At 37.7% G+C, this 24,271-nt stretch overlaps 2 protein-coding genes across 2 annotated transcripts in view; one reads left to right on the top strand and one right to left on the bottom strand.

The window, feature by feature from the left end:
* The window catches only part of LOC127685303 (olfactory receptor 50-like), a 35,501-nt gene extending 22,289 nt beyond the window's left edge, over positions 1–13,212 (top strand). Inside the window, exon 3 of the mRNA XM_052182362.1 lies at positions 12,279–13,212. Coding sequence (XP_052038322.1) covers positions 12,279–13,212 — 934 coding nt within the window. The remainder of the gene's footprint in view (positions 1–12,278) is intronic.
* Positions 1–24,271, bottom strand: part of LOC127685304 (olfactory receptor 50-like) — a 314,138-nt gene that overhangs the window by 233,839 nt on the left and 56,028 nt on the right. The gene's annotated exons all lie outside the window — the stretch shown is intronic.

Here is a 24,271-nt window from a genome sequence, read left to right on the forward strand (position 1 = left end):
TGTATACATTAAAATTGTTCTCATGAGAACTTTCCAATTTCTTTCTGGAACCACTTAGGGCTATGAAATTTTCTCTTAGCACTGCTTTCATTGTACTGGATAAATTTGAGAATATTGTGCCGTCATTTTCATTGAATTCTAAAATGGCTTTAATTTCTTTCTTTCTTTCTTTCTTTGCTAGCCCAGAGATCATTGAATAGAAAGTTGTTCAATTTCCATGAGTGTGTAGGATTTCTGGTGTTTAGATTTTTGTTGAATTTCAGCTGTCATCCATGGTGATCTGATAAGGTGTTATTTCAACTTTTCTGTATTTGCTGAGGCTTGCTTTGTGACATGGGGAGGGAAGAGGGCTTATGGGACTTTTGTGACTATGTAGTCAGTTTTGGAGAAGGACCCATGAAGTGCTGAGCAGAAGGTATATTTTTTTCTGTTCAGGTGAAATATTCTATAGATATCAGTTATATCCATTTAATTCCTTTTTATTAATTATCCAGTTATTCTTTATATATATATATATATATATATATATATATATATACATACATATATATATATATATATATATTCTTTATTTAAATCTCAAATGATTTCCACTTTCCAGGATCCCCCCTCCACAAAATTCCCATAAGCACTCTTCCCTCCCCATGTTCCACAATCAACCTCTTCCTGATTCCCGGTCCTGGTATTCCCATACACTGCTGCACTGAGCCTTTCTAGGACCAGGTGCCCCTCCTTCCTTCTTTTTGGGCATCATTTGATATGTGAATTGTTTCTTGGGTATTCCAAGCTTCTGGGCTAATATCCACTTATCAGTGAATGCATACCATGTGTGTTCTCTGTGATTAGGTCACCTCACTCAGGATGACATTCTCCTGTTCTACCCACTTGCCTAAGAATTTCAAGAATTTATTGTTTTTAATAGCTAAGTAGTATCCCATAGTGTAAAATTACCACATTTTCTGTATCCATTCCTCCATTGAGGGAAATTTGGGTTCTTTCCAGCTTCTGGCTATTATAAATAGGTATACTATCATATCATCTGCAAATAGTGATCATTTGACTTCTTCCTTTCCAATTTGTATCCCTTTGACCTCCTTTTCTTGTCTATTTGCTCTCGCTAGAACTTCAAGTACTATATTGAATAGATATAGAAAAAGAGGTCAGCCTCATCTAGTCCCTGATTTTAGTCGGGTTGCTTCAATTTCCCTCCATTTAATTTGATGTTGGCTACTGGTTTGCTGTATATTGCTTTTATTATGTTTACATATGGGCCTTGAATTCTTCTTCTTTCCAAGACCTTTAACATGAAAGGATGCTGAATTTTGTCAAATGCTTTTTCAGCCTCTAATGAAATGACCATGTGTTTTTTTCTTTGAGTTTGTCTATGTAGTAGATTACATTGACAGATTTCTGTATATTGAACCATCCCTGGATCATGGTAAATGATCATTTTGATGTGTTCTTGGATTTGGATGTCAAGAATTTTATTGAGAATTTTTTTTATTCAATATATTGTTTATTTACATTTCAAATGATTTCCCTTTTTCTAGCCCCCCATTCCCCAAAAGTCCCGTAAGCCCCCTTCTTTCCCCCTATCCTCCCACCCACCCCTTCCCACTTGCCCATTCTGGTTTTGCCAAATACTGCTTCACTGAGTCTTTCCAGAACAAGGGGCCACTCCTCCTTTCTTCTTGTACCTCATTTGATGTGTGGATTATGTTTTGGGTATTCCAGTTTTCTAGGTTAATATCCACTTATTAGTGAGTGCATACCATGATTCACCTTTTGAGTCTGGGTTACCTCACTTAGTATGATGTTCTCTAGCTCCATCCATTTGCCTAAGAATTTCATGAATTCATTGTTTCTAATGGCTGAATAGTACTCCATTGTGTAGATATACCACTTTTTTGCATCCACTCTTCTGTTGAGGAATACCTGGGTTCTTTCCAGCATCTGGCAATTATAAATAGGGCTGCTATGAACATAGTAGAGCATGTATCCTTATTACATGGTGGGGAATCCTCTGGGTGTATGCCCAGGAGTGGTATAGCAGGATCTTCTGGAAGTGAGGTGCCCAGTTTTCGCAGGAACCGCCAGACTGATTTCCAGAGTGGTTGTACCAATTTGCAACCCCACCAGCAGTGGAGGAGTGTTCCTCTTTCTCCACACCCTCTCCAACACCTGCTGTCTCCTGAATTTTTAATCTTAGCCATTCTGACTGGTGTAAGGTGAAATCTCAGGGTTGCTTTGATTTGCATTTCCCTAATGACTAATGAATTTGAGCATTTTTTAAGATGTTTCTCTGCCATCCGAAGTTCTTCAGGTGAGAATTCTTTGTTTAACTCTGTACCCCATTTTTAATAGGGTTGTTTGGTTTTCTGGAGTCTAACTTCTTGAGTTCTTTATATATATTGGATATTAGCCCTCTATCTGATGTAGGATTGGTGAAGATCCTTTCCCAATTTGTTGGTTGCCGATTTGTCCTCTTGATGGTGTCCTTTGCCTTACAGAAACTTTGTAATTTTATGAGGTCCCATTTGTCAATTCTTGCTCTTAGAGCATATGCTATTGGTGTTCTGTTCAGAAACTTTCTCCCTGTACCGATGTCCTCAAGGGTCTTCCCCAGTTTCTTTTCTATTAGCTTCAGAGTGTCTGGCTTTATGTGGAGGTCCTTGATCCATTTGGATTTGAGCTTAGTACAAGGAGACAAGGATGGATCAATTTGCATTCTTCTGCATGCTGACCTCCAGTTGAACCAGCACCATTTGTTGAAAAGGCTATCATTTTTCCATTGGATGTTTTCAGCCTCTTTGTTGAGGATCAAGTGGCCATAGGTGTGTGGGTTCATTTCTGGATCTTCAATCCTGTTCCATTGATCTGCCTGCCTTGTCACTGTACCAATACCATGCAGTTTTTAACACTATTGCTCTGTAGTATTGCTTGAGGTCAGGGATACTGATTCCCCCAGACTTTCTTTTGTTGCTGAGAATAGTTTTACCTATCCTGGGTTTTTTGTTGTTCCAGATGAATTTGATAATTGCTCTTTCTAACTCTGTGAAGAATTGAGTTGGGATTTTGATGGGTATTGCATTGAATCTGTATATTGCTTTTGGCAAAATAGTCATTTTAACTATATTGATTCTACCGATCCATGAGCATGGGAGGTTTTCCCATTTTTTGAGGTCTTCTTCCATTTCCTTCTTCAGAGTCTTGAAGTTCTTATCATACAGATCTTTCACATGTTTGGTAAGAGTCACCCCAAGATACTTTATACTGTTTGTGGCTATTGTGAAGGGGGTCATTTCCCTAATTTCTTTCTCAGCCTGCATATCCTTTGAGTATGGGAAGGCCACTGATTTGCTTGAGTTGATTTTATAACCTGCCACTTTGCTGAAGTTGTTTATCAGTTGTAGGAGTTCTCTAATTGAGAGTTTTGCTGGATATAGCACTCTTGGTTGGCATTTGTGTTACCTTAGGGTCTGTATGACATCTGCCCAGGCTCTTCTGGCTTTCATAGTCTCTGATGAGAAGTCCAGTGTAATTCTTATAGGTCTACCTTTATATTTTACTTGACCGTTTTTCTTTACTGCTTTTAAGATTCTTTCTTTGTTTAGTATGTGTTGTGTTTTAATTATTATGTGATGGGAGGAATTTCTTTTCTGGTCAAATAGATTGGAGTTCTGTAGGCTTTTTGGATGTTCATGGGCATCTCTTTCTTTAGGTTAGGGAAGTTTTCTTCTATAATTTTGTTGAAGACATTTACTGACCCTTTAAGTTGGAAATCTTCACTCTCTTCTATATCTATAATCGTTAGGTTTGGCCTTCTCATTTTGTCCTGGATTTCCTGGATGTTTTGGGTCAGGAGCTTTTTGCATTTTGAATTTTCTTTGACTGTTGTATCAATGTTTTCTTCTGCATCTGAGATTCTCTCTTCTATCTCTTGTGTTTTGTTGTTGATGCTTGGATCCATGACTCCTGACCTGTTTCTTAGATTTTTTATGTCCCAAGATATTTCCCTTTGTGATTTTATTATTGTTTCTACTTCCATCTTTAGATCCTGGATGACTTTGTTCAATTTTTCACCAGTTTTGTTGTGTTTTCCCTTAGTTCTTCAAGGACTTCTCCCTGTTTATTTGTGTTCACCTGTATTTCTTTCCTTCCTTCCTTCCTTCCTTCCTTCCTTCCTTCCTTCCTTCCTTCCTTCCTTCCTTTCTTTCTTTCTTTTTTTTTTTTTGGTTTTTCGATACATGGTTTCTCTTTGTAGCTCTGGCTATCCTAGAACTCACTCTGTAGACAAGGCTGGCCTCAAACTCAGAAATCCTCCTGCCTCTGGGCTGGGATTACAGGTGTGTGCCACCAAGCCTGGCTTTCTCCTGTATTTCTTTAAGTGAGTTATATATGTCTTTCTTGAAGCCCTCCATGAAGCCCTCCATGAAGCCCTCCATGAAGCCCTCCATTGGCATCATAACCTGTGATTTTAAATCCAAAGCGTGCTTTCCTGGTGTGTTGGGGTATCCAGGACTTGCTGTTGTGGGACAATTGGGTTTGAATGGTGCCATATTGCCTAGGTTTCTGTTAGCAACTTTCCTACATTTGCCTTTTGCCATCTGGTGTTAGTTGGTCCTGATGTTATTGGCTGGTGCTTGCCCTTCCTGTTTGCTTGCAAGCCTATCTCCGCACCCCTAGGTGACCTGACTTCCCCTGGCACAGATTGCTGTGGTACTGCAGAGTTCCTGGGTGCAGGTGTTGTCTTTGTGTTGTGTGTCCCCAAGTGATACTCTACTCTGGTGATCCCTGCTTAGCAGTCTGCTACATTGTCAAAGGGCAAAAGCGGCAGTGTCTAACCTCTGACTACAGAACTTCCTCCAACCACCTCCCTGCAGGGTACCTGGGAAGGGTAGGTGCTCATCTGGCTGGCTGTGGCACTATGGAGCTCCTGGGTGCAGGGAGATTCCTGGTGGGGTGTGTCCTAATTGGTCCTCTACTCTGATGATCCCTCTTTCCAGTTTGCTACACAGTCATAGGCACAAAAATGGCACCATCTCCATCCATTTAATTCCTAATGTCTGTTAGTTTCATTATTTTTTTGCTTAGTTTTTGTATATTTTATTATATATTAGAATGGATACTCCAATTTGCTTCTTAGATCTGTTTGCTTAAAATGGATTTCCAGCTCTTTATTGCTAAGGTGTGTTTCTTGTATGCAGCAGTACAATGAATCATGGTTTAGTACACTTTCTCGTAGTTCGTGTATTTTTATTGGGGATTGAGTCCATTAATATTGAGAGATATTAATGACAAGTGATTCTTATTTCCTATTGTTTTGATTTTGGTGGTGGTTGTGGTGGTGGTGGTGATGTGTATGTGTGTATATGTGTGTGCATATATCCCTTGTTTTTGCTGGTATGGAATTACATATTTCCTGTATTATTAGATGTAGCTGTTCTCCTTGGGTTGGAGTTTTCCTTTCAGTATTTTATTTGTGGATAGATATTTTTTGAATTTGGATTTGTCTTCAAATACCTTATGTTCTCCATCAATGGCGATTGAGAGTTTTCTGGGTATAGTAATCTAAGTTGGCCTCTGGTTTTTAAAGGTTGCAAGATATCTTTCCGGGCCTTTCTAGAAAAATCAGGTATAATTCTGATAGGTTGTCTTTTGTATGTTACCTATTATTTTCCCCTTGCTGCTTTTAATATTTTTTGCTCTGTAGATTTTGTGTTTTGATTATTATGTGGAGGGAGGATTTTCTTTTCTGGTCCAGTCTAATTTGTGATCTATATGCTTCTTGTACTTTTATAGGCATCTTTTTTTTTTTTTTTTTTTTTTTTTTTTTTTTTTTTTTTAGTTTGGGAATATTTTCTTCTAATATTCCCAATGTAATTGAGAATATTTTCTGGGCATTTTAATGGGGACTCTTCACCTTTTTAATTAATTACTTAATAAATAATCAAGTCATTGCTCCCCTTACAGTCTACATCCCACAGTTTGTCATCCCATTACTTCTGCTCTTGTCCCTGAGAGGATGTTTCCCTTTCCACTAGGCCTCCTCGCTCCCTGGGGCCTGAAGTCTCTCAAGGACTCTGTGCATCTTCTACCACTGAGGTAAGACCAGGCAGTTGTCTACAATATATGTGTTGGGGGCCTCAAATTAGCTTGTGTATGCTGCCTGGTTTTACCTTCTTTGATTCCTATTATTTTTAAGTTAAGTCTTGTCATGATATCTCAGATTTCCTTGATGCTTTGTGTCAGGAATTATTTATATTAAACACTTTCTTTGACTTATATATCAATTTCATCTATTGTGTCTTCTACAAATGAGATTTTTCTCTTCTATCTCCTGTATTCTGTTGTTAATCTCTGTGTCTGTTGTTCCCATTCTCTTCCGTAAGTTTTCAATCTCCAGAATTTCCTGTTTGTGTTTCTTCAATGTTCTTATTTCCATTTTTAGGGCTTGAGCAGATTTACTTATTTCCTTCACTGGTATAATTGTATTATCCTGTATGCCTTTAAAGAATTCGTTTGTTTTCTCTTTAAATCCTTCTACTTGTTTGAATGTACTTTCCTGTATTTTTATCGTGTTAATTAATTTCCTCTTTAAATACCTTTATAATTTTTATTTATTTTTATATATTTATTACATACATTTCAATTGTTATCACCTTTTCTCATTTCCTCTCTGAAAACCCCCATCCCATCCCCCAACAGCCTACTCACCAAAACCTCCCCACACTTTCCTGACCAGACATTCCCATACACTAGGGCATCAAGCCTTCACAGGACAATGGCCTCTCCTCTAATTGATGTATGAAAAGGTTATCCTCTGCTACATATGTAGCTGTAGCTATGGGTCCCACCAGGTATACATGTTGGTTGGTGCTTTAGTCCATGGGAGTTCTGGAGATACTCGTTGGTACATATTGTTGTTTCTTCTATGGGGCTGCAAACCTCTTCAGCTCCTTGGGTCCTTTCTCTAGTTACTCCATTGGGGACTCCATACTTGGGTCTATTGGTTGGCTGTGAGTCATGGGTATTTTGATCCCCCTTCTAAGAAGGACCAAAGTATCCACACTTTGGTCTTCCCTCTTCTTGAGCTTCATGTGGTCTGTAAATTGTATCTTGGGTATTTAAATAGTGCTGGTTCAACTGGCAGTCAATATAAAGAAGAATGCAAATTGATCCATTCTTATCTCCTTGTACAAAGCTCCTCAAGTCCAGGTGGATCAAGAACCTCCATATAAAACCAGATACACTGAATCTAATAGAAGAGAAAATGGGAAAAGCTTGGAGCACATGGGCGCAGGGGAATATTTCCTGAACAGAACACCAATAGCTTATGCTCTAAGACCAAGAATTGACAAATGGGACCCCATAAAACTGCAAAGCTTTTATAAGGCAAAGGACACTGTCAATAGGACAAAATGGCAACCATAAGATTGGGAAAAGATCTTCACCAAGCCTACATCTGATAGAGGGCTAATAAGAAATATGCACAAAGAACTCAAGAAATTAGACTCCAAATAAACAAATAACCGTATTAAAAATGGAAAACAGAGCTAAACAAAGAATTCTCAACTGAGGAATACTGAATGGCTAAGAAGCACCTAAAGAAAATGTTCAATATGGTTAATCATCATGGAAATACAAGTCAAAACAACCCTGAGTTTCGCCCTCATACCAGTCAGCATGACTAAGATCAAAAACTCAGGGGACAGTGGATGCTGGAGAGGATGTTGATAAAGAGGAACACACCTCCACTGCTGGTTGGATTGCAAGCCCCAATCACAAAAGAACACACATGGTATACACTCACTGATAAATGTATATTAGGCAAAGAGCATGGAATACCCATGATACAACTTACGGATCACATGAAACTCAAAAGGAAGGAAGATCAAAGAGTGGATGTTTCATTCCTATTTTGAATGGGCAACAAAATAATCAAGGAAAGTAGAAGATGTGAGGGACTTGGGAGGAAAAGAAGAGGAGGAGGGGGAGAAGAGTCAGGTATGGGAGGAAATGGAGGAGATGTACAGAAGGTCAGGAAATTGAGCAGAGGTATGTAGTAATGGGGAATGGAGAACTGGTAGAAGAAACCAGAAAGTCCCAGATTCCAGGAAAGCAAGAGCCTCCCAGGACATTAGCTGAAATACCCCACAAAGGGGAGGGAGAACTTGCTGAGACCATATCCAGAAGTTAGGCATGTCCCACTGTTATAGGGAGGGAGTCACCCACCCATTCCAAACTTTTTAACTCAGAATTGCTCCTGTCTAGAAGAAATACAGGGACAAAGAGCGGAGCAGAGATAGAAGGAAAGGTCATCCATAGACTGCCCCACCTGGAGATAAATCCCATATGCAGACACCAAACACAGACACAATTGTGCAATTCAGAAAGTTCTTGTTGACAGGAAACTGATGCAGCTGTCTCCCGAGAGACTCTGTCACATCCTAACCAACACAGATCAATGCAGATGGTCGCAGCCAACCATTGGACTGGGGCAAAAGGACCCCAATGGAGGAGTTAGGGGAAGGACTTAAGGAACTGAAGGGATGTTATCTGGTGTCAGTGGGAAGGGAGGCCCTTGGTCCTGTTAAGGCTTGATGCCCCAGTATGGAGGAATGCTAGGCTAGTGAGGCTGGAGTAGGTGGGTAGGAGAACACCATCAAAGAATCAGGGTAAGGGGGGAAGAAATAGGGAGTTTGCAGAGGAGAAACCAGGAAAGGGGAAAACATTTGAAATGTAAATAAATAAAATATCCAATTAAAAAAATAAAGAGTTCTGCATGCTGATCTGATTGACACCAGGAGAAAACTGATTACTCTGCACTGGGCAGAGCTTCAAATCCCACCCAAGAATGACACACCAACAAGGCCAAACCTCCTAACAGTGCTACTCATATAACAATGCCAAGTATATTCAGTTCACCACATCAAAGGACTGGGAATAGGGAGGCACTGAGATAATGAGAAGTTTAGAGTGCAGGAAGCCTACCTGGGCTTCTTCTACTCTGTGAGTCCACTAGTAGATCAGTGAATCACTACTCATAATTTTTACATGTAAATAGATATTTACATTGCTTAATATTCATTCACTGTCATGATAATATTGTACAAATCGGCTTAATGACAATATATTTCCCACAGTTCTGGAAGCTTGGAGTTCAAATTCAAAAGGTTGGCATAATGTTTTTCTCTGTCACATTCCTATGGGGCAATTCTCTCAGTATCTTACTGTCTACATACTGCCTTCTGCTTGTTGTAGCTTCAATTTGGGAGATGGGAAGGGCATTCTGGTATCACTTTTAGGAGAAATACTAATCTCATTAGATTAGGGACCTATCTTAAACAGTTCCTTTAATATTCATTACTTTATTTTAATCATCATTTTCAAAGGATCATATTTGTTGTTAGGGCTTCAATAGGCTTTAGCATTCAGAGCTAGAAAATAATCCATAAATATAAAGAATTCTTTTATGTTTACTCATACTGTTTTAAACAGGAAAAAATTATGGGGAATCTTGCTCTATTTGTTATTCAAGGGTGAAGGCACTCTCATGCTTGCTTCAAAAGAGTTTTTTCCCTAAGGGAGTCAATGACAACATAACAATGTTATCCTGTATGACTCTAATTTGGATCTGGGGACAGGCATTGCACTCTAGATCTTCTACATGATTTTCAAAATTAGAGCTCACATAAAATTCCCAGGAGAGATGGACAATGTACATGTTCATGTACCTGTTCTATATAATTTTGAACTGATTACTATTCTGATTCTGGCAATAGATTTATGACTGCTTCAGGTGATCCAGGTCTTTCCCTATGTTGTGTTTCTTCTAGAGAGACATGGAAGAATTTTCCCATACTTCTTAGCTAAAGGTATCTTTGTTCATCAAGTTAGTCTGTTGGATCAGGCATAGAATGTACATGTGTCTGTATTACTGGATGTGGTTGGGTCTCACTGTGCCTCTCTCTCTCTGTGTCTGTTTCTGTCTTTGTCTGTTTTTCTCTTTGTCTCTCTGGTCAGCATGCATTTAAAACTGTAAGGACCATACCTTCAAAAACATACACTTCTCTACAAAATAATTTATCTTGCATAGAGAACCTGGTCAACTTTTAAGATAAAAGGACATTACCTCCCTCAAAAAAACAAACAACAAAACAAAACAAAGCAAAAAACTCACAATAGAATATGTTTCTTAAACTTACCCATTTTTGTTTTTGTTTGTTTGTTTTTTATTATGTTATTTATTTACATTTCAAATATTGTCCACCTTCCCAGTCACTCCTCCACTAACACTCTACCCCATCCCCTTTGCCTCTAAGAGGGTCCTCCGCCACACAGCCCAGTGGAATATGGACCTATCTACCCTAACAGGGACAAACATGCATTTTTGAAATAAAGGAGGAAAATCATCTTTTTTGGTCACATTTAAACTTCAACACACAATTTCTGTTGTGTTTTCTTCCAACTTCTTTCCAAGTATCTATTAATTAAGTCATAATAGCTCCTGATGTTCATATGCCAGGAAGTATTCTTGGCTTTTCCAATCTACTTCCTACCTGGCAGCCAGCAAGCCATTTTCTATTTTTGAATACTTTATTTTTCTTACATGGTACTGTACTCAAACAGATGGGAACTTTTCCTTCACAGTAAATTAGACACTATATCTGCCTCCTGCTCACATATTCTCCAACATTTACATTTCTGTTGTCAGCAATTACTTTGGATTTTCCTTATTTCTCAAAGCCCCATGTACTGCCCTTCCAAACACTTGCCTAGAGACCTATTTTTACAATCTTCCTATGTATATTCTTCCACTACTTTTCATAGAACATGTATCAGCTGCATCATCATCTTGGCCTCTTATGATCTGATATTTTCTCAAAACAATGTATGCCTCTTTCTCTAAACTCATTTCTGAATATATCATATATACTATATAAAATAACAAGAATATATTGCTTATTAAAATATTTCTCAAAATAGGAAAATACTAGAAACCATCTACTTGTGGATATACTGCTAACATTTCCTTGTAATTAAGTAATTATTATTAACACTGAAACTAGTAAGAAATGAATTATAATTAATTTCAGGAAGTATCACATTAAGTGATTTTTTAAGTGTGAGATTGATGATATATAGGAATTTTAAGGATGGTCTTGAGCAAGTTTGGAAAATTTACAGATTAACTCTGAAAGATGAAGACAGAAATATGAGATGGCTGGCAATCAGAGAAAAACTGGTCATTATTCAAGTCTTTCCAGAGCATATAACCACTGAGCTCTCTCAGCAGCTAGGATATCAACTATAACTTTATCATATTCCTTTTTCTATTGTTTATTAATTATTCATGTTCATAGGGAATGGTTACAAATAAAAGAGAGAATCTTAGTTTAGCAGCAAAGGAAACGTATAAGAAATGCATAAAAAGTAATGGTCTTTGGCTTAATCACTGGTTAAAAGTAACACAGGTGACATTTGCATTTGCTAGAAAAATACAAATAATGTCCTTGGCTTATCTAAGAAGTGGCGGAAAGGTCATGTATTTTCAGGTGCTCTTGGTGCCCGAATGAGATGCATAGGTTGAAGCTGAAGAGGTTAACATGTAATCAGGTGTTATTTTATTCAGCCTAGGAAGAATGATGGAAAAGTAAGCTCATTGACTGAGAAACTGTTATTGCAGGAAGAACTCATGGCTGATTGCAAGCTGATATTAGTAAATTATATTGTTCGCTCAAATTAATGCAATAGATTCTTTGACCATCTTTCTTCCACTAAGTCCCCAGGTCCTTATATTTCACAGATACAAAGAAGATTCTGGGGTTACACTACTTTAATTTAATTTGTGGAAAGATATCATTATGCAAGTGCATTCCAGAAAGGTTAAAATAGATGAACAATCATTGAAATCCTATTGAGGGTTCTATTTGCTGGTACCAACCTATACGCTAAGACCTTAATCAAACATTTTTAGGGTGAAATCTAGACACTTTGATCAGGAACTGGGTCTAATTTGATAATTGTTCTGAATTTCATAGCTTCCCTCTAAAAGACATTCAGTTGTTTTTAAGGTTCGCAAACTGCGTCTCTTACTAAAGGATCACTATCTCATTACTGTGAGAAAAATCTTCATTTTTGGTTTCAAACAGTCAAAGTAATGTTATTTTCAGTACTCGTGATTCAAAAAATGTTCTCAAAGTGTAATAGTCTAAATCACTTCTCTTTATTTCTCATTTCTCCTTTCACTCTCAGCAGCAGAGGAAAAGCTTAAGTATGGGTAATGAGAGCACTGTGTCTGAGTTCATCCTCCTGGGGCTCCCCATTCGCGCAGAGGACCAAGGCCTGTACTCTGCCCTCTTCCTAACCATGTACCTGACAACTGTGCTGGGGAACCTGCTCATCATCATGCTCATCAGGCTGGACTCTCACCTCCACACACCCATGTACTTCTTCCTCAGCCAATTGGCCTTCACAGACATCTCTTTCTCATCAGTCACAGCTCCAAAGATGTTCATGAATATGCTCACACATAGTCAGTCCATCTCATATGCTGGGTGTGTTTCCCAGGTGTATTTTTTCTTATTTTTTGCTGATCTTGACAGCTTTCTTCTGACATCCATGGCCTATGATAGGTATGTGGCCATCTGCCATCCTCTTCACTATACCACCATGATGAGTCAAACCCTCTGTGTTCTTCTATTAGTTATGTCCTGGGTCTTATCTTCTGCCAATGCTCTTGTGCACACCCTTCTTTTGACTCACCTAACTCACTTTAGAAACAATATCATTTCCCACTATTTCTGTGACCTTTCTGCCTTGTTGAAGCTGTCCAGTTCAGATACCACTATGAATAAGATGGTCATCCTTGTTTTAGGTAATGTGATCATTACCGTGCCATTCATATGCATTTTGGTTTCTTATGGCCTCATAGGGGTCACCATTCTGAAAATTCCCTCTCTCAAGGGAATCTACAAAGCCTTGTCCACATGTGGCTCTCACCTCTGTGTGGTTTCCTTGTACTATGGAGCCATCATTGGACTATATTTTCTCCCCTCATCTAATAACATTAATGAACAGGATGTCATTGTGGCTGTGATGTACAATGTAGTCACACCGATGCTGAATCCCTTTATTTATAGTCTGAGGAATCGGGACATGAAAGGAGCACTGAGAAATATCCTCAGCAGGAGAATTTGTTCACAGTGATGGGCATGGTCTTCCTTGTTAGCATCCCTATTTCCTTCTCTTTCCTGCATTAATCTTTATTCTGTCAGGGAAATTTCATATGGCTCTCTTTCCTTCACTCTTCTTACACAGTTTTGTTCTCTATTTAATTCTCTTGCTTCAGCATCTTAGGAAGATTTCCTACAAATATTCTGCCAATTTATATTCATTTTGAAAATATGAATAATTGTTAATTTATTCATCAATACATCTTTTTATTAAACAGGTCTGTTTGTAACTTTTGTACCAAAGACTTTTTTTCCTCTCTGAAGGTAAAATAATAGTTTTTCTCTTAGATTTACAATTTTATTTCTATATTTTATCCTCTCAGATATCAAATAAAAGACATTTATCTTAACATATCAGATAAAAATACTGATTACTTTGCAGTAACTCAATTAGCATTTATTTTTTATTTTTATGTATATTTTTCTCACATATATGTCTGTGCATCATGTTTGTGTGTACAGCCAGCAAAGATCAGAAGCTGGTATCAGATCCCTTAAATCTAGGCTTACAGATATCTGTAAGCTACCATAGGTGTGCTGGTAATCAATCCTGGTTTTCTTGGGAGTCAGTCAGTGCTCTTATTAACTGAGCCATTTTTTTCTGCCCCTTACATTTAAGTTTTAGTTGACATTCAAACATTGCAGATATTAACAACATATGTATTGTTTATATGCATGTACATAGTTCATAATATCAAAATAAAAGAAACTAGAGTAGTTTCCTCAAATATTTACCATGTCTTAGTATGAAATTATCTACTCTAGACTTTGGGGAAATATGTAGTATTTATAATCACTACACAGTGAAAAAAATTCAACACTTATTTTTCCTGCATAACAATAATTTGGTACCCAGTGACCAACCTATGTCCATCTTTCCTCCAAATGTTATTTGTAATCTTATCCATTTCTTTCAATTTTTTCTGGTGGTAACCAAGTACTCAGTTTGTTGTGGTTTTTGACAAGGACTTTGCCTTGTTCAATAACTAAAATGAAAACGTTCTCTGTAAAAAGTAAAAACAATGGTAAGGACAACTCCCATATGAAACACGAAGGTTCTGGAAACAGAGGGTGCTGAGATAGCACACCCAGAGTCAGGACTTTGGCATTAGGCTCCAGGGGGTGCTGTGATTATGTGCAAATTTTTGTGTGTGCCAAGTAGAAAGCTTTCTGAGAAGAATTCTTTTTTGAGTCACTGATGAAGGTAGATATCAGGAAGTCTGATCATCTTTAATTGAGTTAAAGCAGGTTTGCAGAACAGTTTAATTGAAATATATTTTATTATGAAAAGAAAGAAATCTTGTTTATCTACAAAAATGTCATATCCCTTAAATTCATGTTGCTTTAGTCACTGAGAATAGTTTTATGCCCAAGCAGGGGAACTTAATTCAGTTGATTGTAAGTGACAATTGGACAGATATTTCTGTAAAGTAGCACAGAAGAGTTGAATGGCTAGTTAAATGCTGTTCAACTAACATTTAGTGGCACTTAAGCTACTTTGAGAATAAGCATGTGTACAAGTGTCTTAAAATTGTGGTAATTATTATTTTTAAAACAAGCAATATTTTATACACCTATTGGATATTTTATTTAGTTATTAAACACCTTTATAAATAATATAGACATAGATAAGAGATGTAAGCTACACAAAATATAGATATTTGTGCTCTATTGTAAATCAATATGTATTTATTCTTATACCTATTACAGTTTAATAACAATATTTTTAAAATACACATTAATTTCTAGACTTACATAGTAGAAAACTGGCAGTGTTGTTGATTCTCCTTTGATCTCTCTTCAGTTGTATAATCTCTTGAAGCTAATCAGTTTTCAATATTTTCAATATTTTTCTTAAAGATTTAACAATTCTGCCTAGATTGCTAAAATTTATCTCTTCTAGAGTCTTGTTTTGTTTTGATTTTAAAAGAGAAATGACTGTATTTATTTTTCTTACATTTTCCTTTTCGTGTACCATTGTCTCTGAAAAAAGAAATACCCTCTATATTTTTATACTCGGTTGGAAGGATCTGCTTAGCCTTCCATTCAATGTGTAATGGTTTTGTGATAATGGCTCTTATACATTCATATATTTGAATCCTTGGTCCCTAGTTGGTGGACCTGTTTAGAAAGGATTAGTTGGTGTGGACTTATTGAAGGATATCTGTGTCTGGGGTTGGAATTTTAGATTTAAAAAGGACACATGATTCCAAGTGTTGATCTTTGTCTCTTCCTTCTGAATTAGGTACATAAGCTCTCAGCTTCTCTAGTTACCATATCCTTCTGCTTCCCTGCTACATACCATTACAGTCATAGAGTTTAAAAGCCTTAAACTTTGAACCTAAATAAAATCTTTCTTTTGTAAGTTGCCTTGGTCATGGTGTTTTTAAACATAGAAAAGTAACTAAGAAGACAAGCTTCCTTGAGCAGCTACCTAGCCCAGGCAGACCTCCATTCGTTCTCTACCTCTCTGCCCAAATAATCAGATGTACAGCTCCTGAACCACACAGACATGCATAATCATAATCAGACTGGCCAAGGCATCAGAGGCTTGCTGCACCAGGAAAATAGAGAATAGCCCTGCTCCTAATGCCTACTACAAGAAGACATCCAGGGAACAAAGCCATCCAGATGGCTAAAAAGCCCTTCAAAGAACACAGTCAACAAAACACAGAGCAATATGTCACCTACAGAGAACAGACCAGCTATAACAAACCCTTGATATGCTAATATAATCAACACAAAAGACTAGACATTAAATCCAGTCTTATAAAATGGTACAGGTCTTTAAAGAAGAAATTAATAAATCATTTAAGGAAATAAAGGAAAATACAGTAAGACAACTCAGGGAATCCTGGAGATAGAAAACCTAGGTAATTGAACAGAAACAAGGTACAGGCATCTCCAAAAAACACATAAAAAGAAAGATAAAACTCTGGGGTATAGAAAATACAATAGAAGAAACTAGTATTTTAGTCAAAGAAAATGTTAAATTTAAAAAAATTACAACACAAAACATGCAGAAAATCTGGGATATCATGGAAAGACCTTACCTAAGAATAATAAGACTAGAAGAAGATGTAGAGTCCCAGCTCCAATGTACAGAAAATATTTTCAGCAAAATCATAAAAGAAAATTTTCTCAACCTAAAGAAATACATGCCTTACAGAACACGAATTTGACTGGACCAGAAAAAGAAAATGTTCTTGCATATAATAATAAAAGCATTAAATCTACAAAAAACAAATATTAAAAGTCACAAGAGGAAAAGGTCAGGAAACCTAAAAAAACAATCCTATCTGAATTACACCTAAATTATCAACAGGAATTTTAAAAGCTAGAAAGGCATAGTCAGATATTTTGCAACTTCTAAAAGTCTACAGAGGCCAACCTAGATTCTACATCCAGCATAACTCTCAATCATCGTTGATGGAGAAAACAAGATATTTTAAGACAAATCTAAATTTAAAAAGTATCTATCCACAAATCTATCCCTACAGAAAATGAAAGAATGAAAACTCCAACTCTAACAGGATAAGTACATCCACGAAATAAGTGATTCCATATCAACAAAAAACAAGGAAAGTACACACACACACACACACACACACACACACACACACACTAACACTAACATGATGAGCATCAAAATAATAAGAAATAACAATTATTGTTAGTTAATATATCTCAATATCAATGAACTTAATTCCCCAACAAAAAGACACAGGTTAACAGAAGGGATGTGAAACCAGGATCCATGATACTGCTGCATACAAGAAACACACCTCTGCAATAAAGAAAGGTACTACATCAAAGTAAAGGGCTGGAAAATGTTTTCAAGCTAACAGATTCAATAAAGAAGACAGCCTAATCATTCTAATATCTAAAAAATAAACAATCAACCAAAATTATTGAAAAGAGACAGGAAAGGATACAATATAGTCATCAAATGAAATACCTACCAAGATGATATCTTAATTCTGAACATCTATGCCTCAAATACAAGGACACCCACATTTATAAAAAAAAAAAACAAAAAACAAAAAACAACATTGCGAATGCTAAAATCACACATTGAAACCACACATTCATAGTAGGAGACTGTAACACCCCAGTCTAACCAACTGACCAGTAATTTAGACAAAAACTAAACAGAAAAATGATGAAACTAACCGATATTATGAATCAAATAAAACTAAATATCTATATAATATTTCACCCCAAAACAGGAGAATAACTTCTCTGACTAGAACTTCAAGTACTATATTGAATAAATATAAGAGATAGTGGAAAGCTTTGTCTTGTCCCTGATTTTGGTGGGATTATTGCAAGTTGATGTTAGCTATTGATTTTCAGTATATTACTTTTATTATGTTTAGGCAAGTGCCTTGGATTCCTGATCTCTACGAGACATTTAACATGAAGGGGTGTTGTATTTTATCAAAGACTTTTCATCTAATGAGATGATCATGTGGAATTTTTATTGAATTTGTGTGTATAATAGATTGAATTGATGGATTTCCAAATATTGAACCATTCCTTCATCCTTGGGATGAAGCCTACATGAACACACATGGTATGTACTTGCTGATAAGTGAATATTAACCCAAAAGCTCAGAGTAGCTATGATACAACTCACAGATCACTTGAAGCTTAACAGAAAGGAAAACTGAAATATAGTGGCTTCAATCCTTCTTAGAAGGGGAAACAAAATAATCACATGAGGTAGAAGAAAGGAGAAACCTGAGAGGGAGAGAAGAGGGAGGAGTTTAAAAAGGAGCAAGATCATGTATGCAAAGAGACAGGATCGAAGTAGAGTGTGTCTTGAAAATGACTAGAATTATGTAGCTATGGGGGCTGATGAACAGGGGACCCACCAGTAAGTCTTGGATGCCAGGGAAGCAAGAGGTTCCCATAACCTAAAGGGAATGACATTGGCAGAAATACCCAACAGATGGGAGATATAACCTGAAGAGGCCATCTCTAATAGATAGGCATGATCCCCAGTTTAGAAATGGGGAAACTGACCCATCTCAAAATTTTAAACCCATAACTTTTCCTGCATAATGGAAATACAGTGGGAGAAATTGAGCAGAGCCTGAAGAAAAGGCCATCCAAAGACAACTCCATCCCATCTGCAGACAACAAACCCTAACACTATTGCTGATGTCAAGAAGTATTCCCAGACAGGAGCCTAGTATGACTGTTCTCTGAGACACTATACCAGCATATGGTGAAGACAGATGCAGACACTCACAGTCAACTGTTGGACTGATCCTAGGGACCCCAATGGAAGGAATAAGTGAAGGCCTGAAGGAGTTGAGGGTATAGAAGCTCTCTAGGAAGAAAAAACAATATTAACTATCTGGAGGTGCCAGAGGTCCCTGGAACTAAACCAGCAACCAAAAGGTATACATGAATGTGTCCGTGGCTCCTGCTATACATATAACAGAGGATTGCATTATCTGACATCAATAGAGGGAAGGCCCTTGGCTCTGTGAAAGATTAAATCTCATTGTAGGTTGATAGAGGCATGAGGCAGGAATGGATGTATGGGTGGAGTGAATACCCTCTTAGAGTCAAATGGGAGAGGGGATGGGGCGGGGGGGGGTTGCAGAGGAAAGACTAGGAAAGGGACAACAATTGAAATGTAAATAAATAAAATAACCAAAGAAGAATAAGAAGAATATAACATCTTCTCAGCACTTCATGGATCCTTCCCCAATATTGACCATATAGTTGGTCATGAAGCAAGCCTCAAAAGATACAAGAAAGTTATCTTATCAGACCACTTTTCTGTGTTTCTGTTCAACAACAACAGAAACACAGAAAAGCCTATACCTTCATGGAAATTGAACAACTCTCTACTGAATGATCTCTGGTTCAGGGAAAAAATAAAGAAATTATAGATTTTCTAGGACTCAATGAAAATGAAGGCATAATGTATGAAAATTCATGGAACACAATGAAAGCAGTGCTAAGATAAAAGTTCATAGCACTAAATTTTTTTCAATAAAAAATGAGGTATTTCTTATACCAGCAAATTAAAAGTACAACTGAAAGCCCTAGGGGGAAAAAAAGAAGCAGGCAGAACAAAGAGGAGTAGAAGGCAGGAAATAATCAAAATCGGGATTGAAACTAACAAAGAGGGAAAAGGAGGAGGAGGAAGAGGAGGAGGAAGAGGAGGAGGAGGAGGAGGAGGAGGAGAAGAAGAAGAAGAAGAAGGAGAAGAAGAAGAAGAAGAAGAAGAAGAAGAAGAAGAAGAAGAAGAAGAAGAAGAAGAAGAAGAAGAAGAAGAAGAAGAAGAAGAAGAAGAAGAAGAAGAAGAAGAAGAAGAAGAAGAGAAAAAGAAAACAATGCAAAGAATCAAGGAAACCAAGAGCTATTTCCTTATGAAAATCAACAAGATAGACAAACCCTTAAGAGACAGTGTCCAAGTGAACAAAATCAGCAATGAAAAGGGAGAGATAACCACAGACACTTGTGAAATTCAAAAAATCATTAGGTCTTACTTCAAAAGACTGTCCTTTACAAAACTGGAATAACGTAATAAAATGGATGATTTTCCAGACAGATACCAATTACTAAAGTTAAATCAAGATCAGGTAATCTATTTAAACTGCCTTATAATCACTTAAGAAATGAAAGCAGTCATTAAAATCCTCCAAGGAAACCAAAGATAGAAACAAAAATCCCCTAAGACCAGATGGTTTTTGTGCAGAGTTCTACCAGAATTTCAAAGAAGAGTTAATAGCAATACTCCTCAAACTATTCCACAAAATAGAAAAAGAAGGAAAACTGCCAAACTCATTCTATAAACCTATAGTCATGAGGATACCTAAAGCTCACAAAGATTCAACAAGAATAGAAAACTGTAGACTGACTTCTTTTTTAAACATTGATGCAAAAAATAACTCAATAAAATACTCATGAATTGAATCCAGGAACATAACAAAAACATCATGCATCATGGTCAAATGGACTACATCCCAGGGTTGCAGGGATGGTACAATTCACATATAATCCATCAGTGTAATCCAACATATAAACAAACTGAAGAAAAAATTCACATGGTCATCTCCTTAGATGCTGAAAAGGCCTTTGCCTAAATCCAACACTCCTAAATTAAGCGTATTAGAAAGATTAGGGGTATAAGGTGTATAAATAAACATAATCAAAGCAATTTACGGCAACCTAATAACCAAAATCAAGCTAAATGGAGAGAAACTTAAAGCAATGCTACTAAAATCAGGGACTAAACAAGGCAACCCACTCCCTCCCTATCCAATATAGGAGTTGAACTTCTATCCAGAGTAATAATACAACTAAAGGAGATCAAGGTAACATAAGTCTGCAAACAAATAGTGAAAGTATCAGTATTTGTAATAGATATGATGTTATACATTAAATACCCCAAAATTCTACCAGAGAACTCTTATAACAGAAAAATATCTTAAGCAAAGTTACTGGATACAAAATGAACTGAAAGAAAGCAGTAGTCCACCTTTACATGAATGATAAATGGGCCAATTATGGAAACACCCTCCTTTATAGTAGTCCCAAATTATAAAATATATCTTGGTGTAACTCAAATAAAGTAAGTGAAAGGTCAAGTCCCTGAAGAAAGAATGTGATATCAGACAATGGACACTCATGGATAAGCAGGATTAACATAATGAAAATGGCCATCTTAACAGAAGCAATCTACAGATTAAATGCAATCCCCATAAAACTTCCAATGCAATGTTTTTATCAACCTTGAAAGAATAATTCTCAACTTCATAAGGAAAAATAAAATCCCAGGACAGCAAAAACAATCCTGAAGAATAAAAAAACTCAAAAGGAGTGACCATCCCTTTCCTCAAACTGTACTACAGAGCAATAGTGATAAAAACCACACATTCTTGGTAGAGAAACAGACACATTGATCAACAGAATCAAACCAAAGACCCAGAAATAAACTTCTAAACCTATGGACACTTGAGTTTTGGCAAAGAAGCCAAAATCATACAATGTAAAAAAAGAGACCATCTTCAGCAAATGGTGCTAGTCTTACTGGATGTCCACATGTACAAGAATGAAAAGGATCCATATTTATCACCTGCACAAAACTCAAGCCTAAGTGGATCAAGGAAATTAACATAAAACAGGCTACACTAAATCTCATAAAAGAGAAAGTGGGAAAAACTCTTGAGAGCATTGGTACAGTAGACACTGCTGAACAACAGAACACCAATGGCTCTAAGATCAGCAATTGATTAATGGAACCTCATGAAACTGCAAGGCTTCTGTAAGGCAAAGGACACTATCAGTAGAACAAAACAGGAGCCTACAGATTTGGAAAGGATCTTCAATAGCCTACATCTGACAGGGGGGCTAACATCCAAAATTTATAAAGAATTCAAGATGTTTAACACCAACAACACAAATAGTACAACTTAAAAAATGGGGTACAGACCTAAACAGAGAATTCTCAACAGTCTAATCTTGAATGGTCAAGAAACACCTAAAAATGGTCAAAGTCCTTAGTATTCAGCTAAATGAAAATCAAAACAACTCTGAGATGTAGCCAGGCAGCAACCACAGTGGAGGGATAAGAACACCAACTCTCACACAAAACTTTTGACTCAAGATTTATGCTGTCTACAAAACATGCATGGACAAAGATGGAGCAGAGACAGAAGGGGTGTCCAACCAATAACAAGCGCAACTTGAGACCCATAACATGGGCAAGCACGAATCCCTTATTAATAGTAATAATACTATTAATTATACACTTTTAAGCTTTCAGACAGCAGATTATTGTAACTGTCCTCAAAGAGACTTCAACTAGGAGCTTACTGAAGCAGCAACAATGCAGAGACTCATAGCCAAACATTGGATGGAGATTGGGGACTCTTATGGAAGAGTTAGGAGCAAGGGGATAGGAACTCCATGGGAAGATGAACAGTGCCAACTCACTTGGAACCTTCAGGGCTCTTAGAGACTGAATGACCAACCAAAAGGCATACACTAGCTAGACCTAGACCTTGTACACATATATAGCAGATGTGCAGCAGTCTTAATATGGGCCTCCCAACAACTGGAATGGGGGATTTCCCTAAAGCTGTTGCCTGCCTGTGGAACCCATTCCTCTAACTGGGCTTCCTTGTCTGGCCTCAGTGGAAAAGGATGCACCTAGCCCTGCAGAAAATTGATGTGTTGGGGGGGGGGGATACACAGGTGTGGTCTCTACACTTTCAGAAGTAAAGGTGTGGTAGGATGAGAGGAGGGGCTGTGTGAGAGTGAGACTTGCAAGGAGGATCTGGGACTGGGATGCAAATTAAATAAATGAAAAAAAGAAAAATATAATAGGACTAGAAAATATCATCCTGAGTGAGGTAACTCAGACCCAAAAGGACAAACATGGTATGTTCTCACTAATAAGTAGATGTTAAAAAGTACAGAGTACCAGAGATACAGTCCACAGAACTCAGAAAGACCAACAAGCTAAAGTGCCCAAGTGAGGACAGCTTAGTCCCACTTTGGAGGGAGAACAAAGCAATCACAAATGAGGAGGGAGGGGGGACTTGTAAGGGAAAGTGGTCAGGGGGGAAAGAGTGGGGGAAGGGGAACATGATCTGATTTGGGGTGAGGGAAAAGGACTGAAGCCCTGAGGGCCAGCAGAAAGAATGGAAACAGGCAACCTCAGGAGATAGAAAGTTGGGGAAACCCTCCAGAATGCACCAGAGACCTGGATTATGAGAGACTCTCAGAACTCAAAGTGGGAGGACCTTAGATGAAATACCCAACAGTAGGGAAAGGGAACTTACAGAGCCCACCTACAGCAGGAAGACAGGCCATCAACTGAGGGGGGCATCCCATAATCACAACTCTGACCCATAATTGTGCCTCTCTGAAAGAATTACAGGGATGGAAAAGGAGAGATGCCTGAAGAAAAAAGTTCTAGAGACAGACTCAAAGTCAGATCCAGCTCAAGGGAAGGTCCCAAGTATTACTGAGGCTATGGAGCACTCACAAAAAAGGAACCAAGCATGACGACACTACAGGAAGCCCAGCAGTTGAATGAGTCAGATACCAATATTTGCATCCAACCAATGGACAGAAGTAGCTGACCCCTGTTGCTGAATTAGGGAAGGTTGAAATAAGCTGAAGAGATGACATTTCTGTAAGAGGACCTACAGTCTTCATTTAATTGGGTCCCCTGAGATCTCTCAAACACTGGACAACCAGACAGGCACCATAAACAGCTGATATGAGGCCCCCAACACATATTTAGTAGAGAATAGCAAGGTCTGCATTCATTCAGAGATGATGCACCTAACCATCAAGATACTGGAGGCCCCAGGAAGTTTAGAGGTCAGGGTGGGGGTGTGGTGGGGGTTAGGTACAGCCTTGTAGAAACAGGGCATGGGGAGGAGGTATGGCATGTGAAACAGTCAGAGGGTAGATAGGGGGTAAGGGTGAATAATATATAAAATGTAAAAAATAAATTAATCAAAAAAATAGGGAGGCATTTGTTTGGGGGAATCTTGGAGGAGTTAGAAAAAAGATATATGTGAAGAATTTTACTGTAAATATGCATGAGATTCTCCAAGAAAAAATAATAACCATGTATCAATATCTTTAAAATGCATTTATTTTTGTAATGTTATGTGTATTAGTGTATGTATACTCTGTGAATGCAGTGACCGAGGAAGCCAGAAGTGGGCATCTGATCCCCTTGAACTGGAGTTATGGGAAGTTGTGAGCCACTATAAGAGTGCTGAGAACTGAACCCAGGTCATCTGCAAGAGAATCAATCGCTAATTCCTTCCATCTCTGCATGATCCCTGCATTTCTTTTAGACAGGACAAATTTGCTGTCAAAAGTTTTGTGGGTGTGTTGGTATCCTTGCTATACTGAGGGTGTGGTCTGGATGCAGGATGTGTCCTTTTCAGGATCCATTTTGCCACGGTTAGGCATCTTGGCCAAAGTAACTCAAATTGACTCCCAGGGGCTTCTCCTATCCCAGGTCTCTGGAACTTCCTAGA

The sequence above is a fragment of the Apodemus sylvaticus genome, chromosome 5 (assembly GCF_947179515.1).
Source record: "Apodemus sylvaticus chromosome 5, mApoSyl1.1, whole genome shotgun sequence".
Lineage (NCBI taxonomy): Eukaryota > Metazoa > Chordata > Mammalia > Rodentia > Muridae > Apodemus > Apodemus sylvaticus.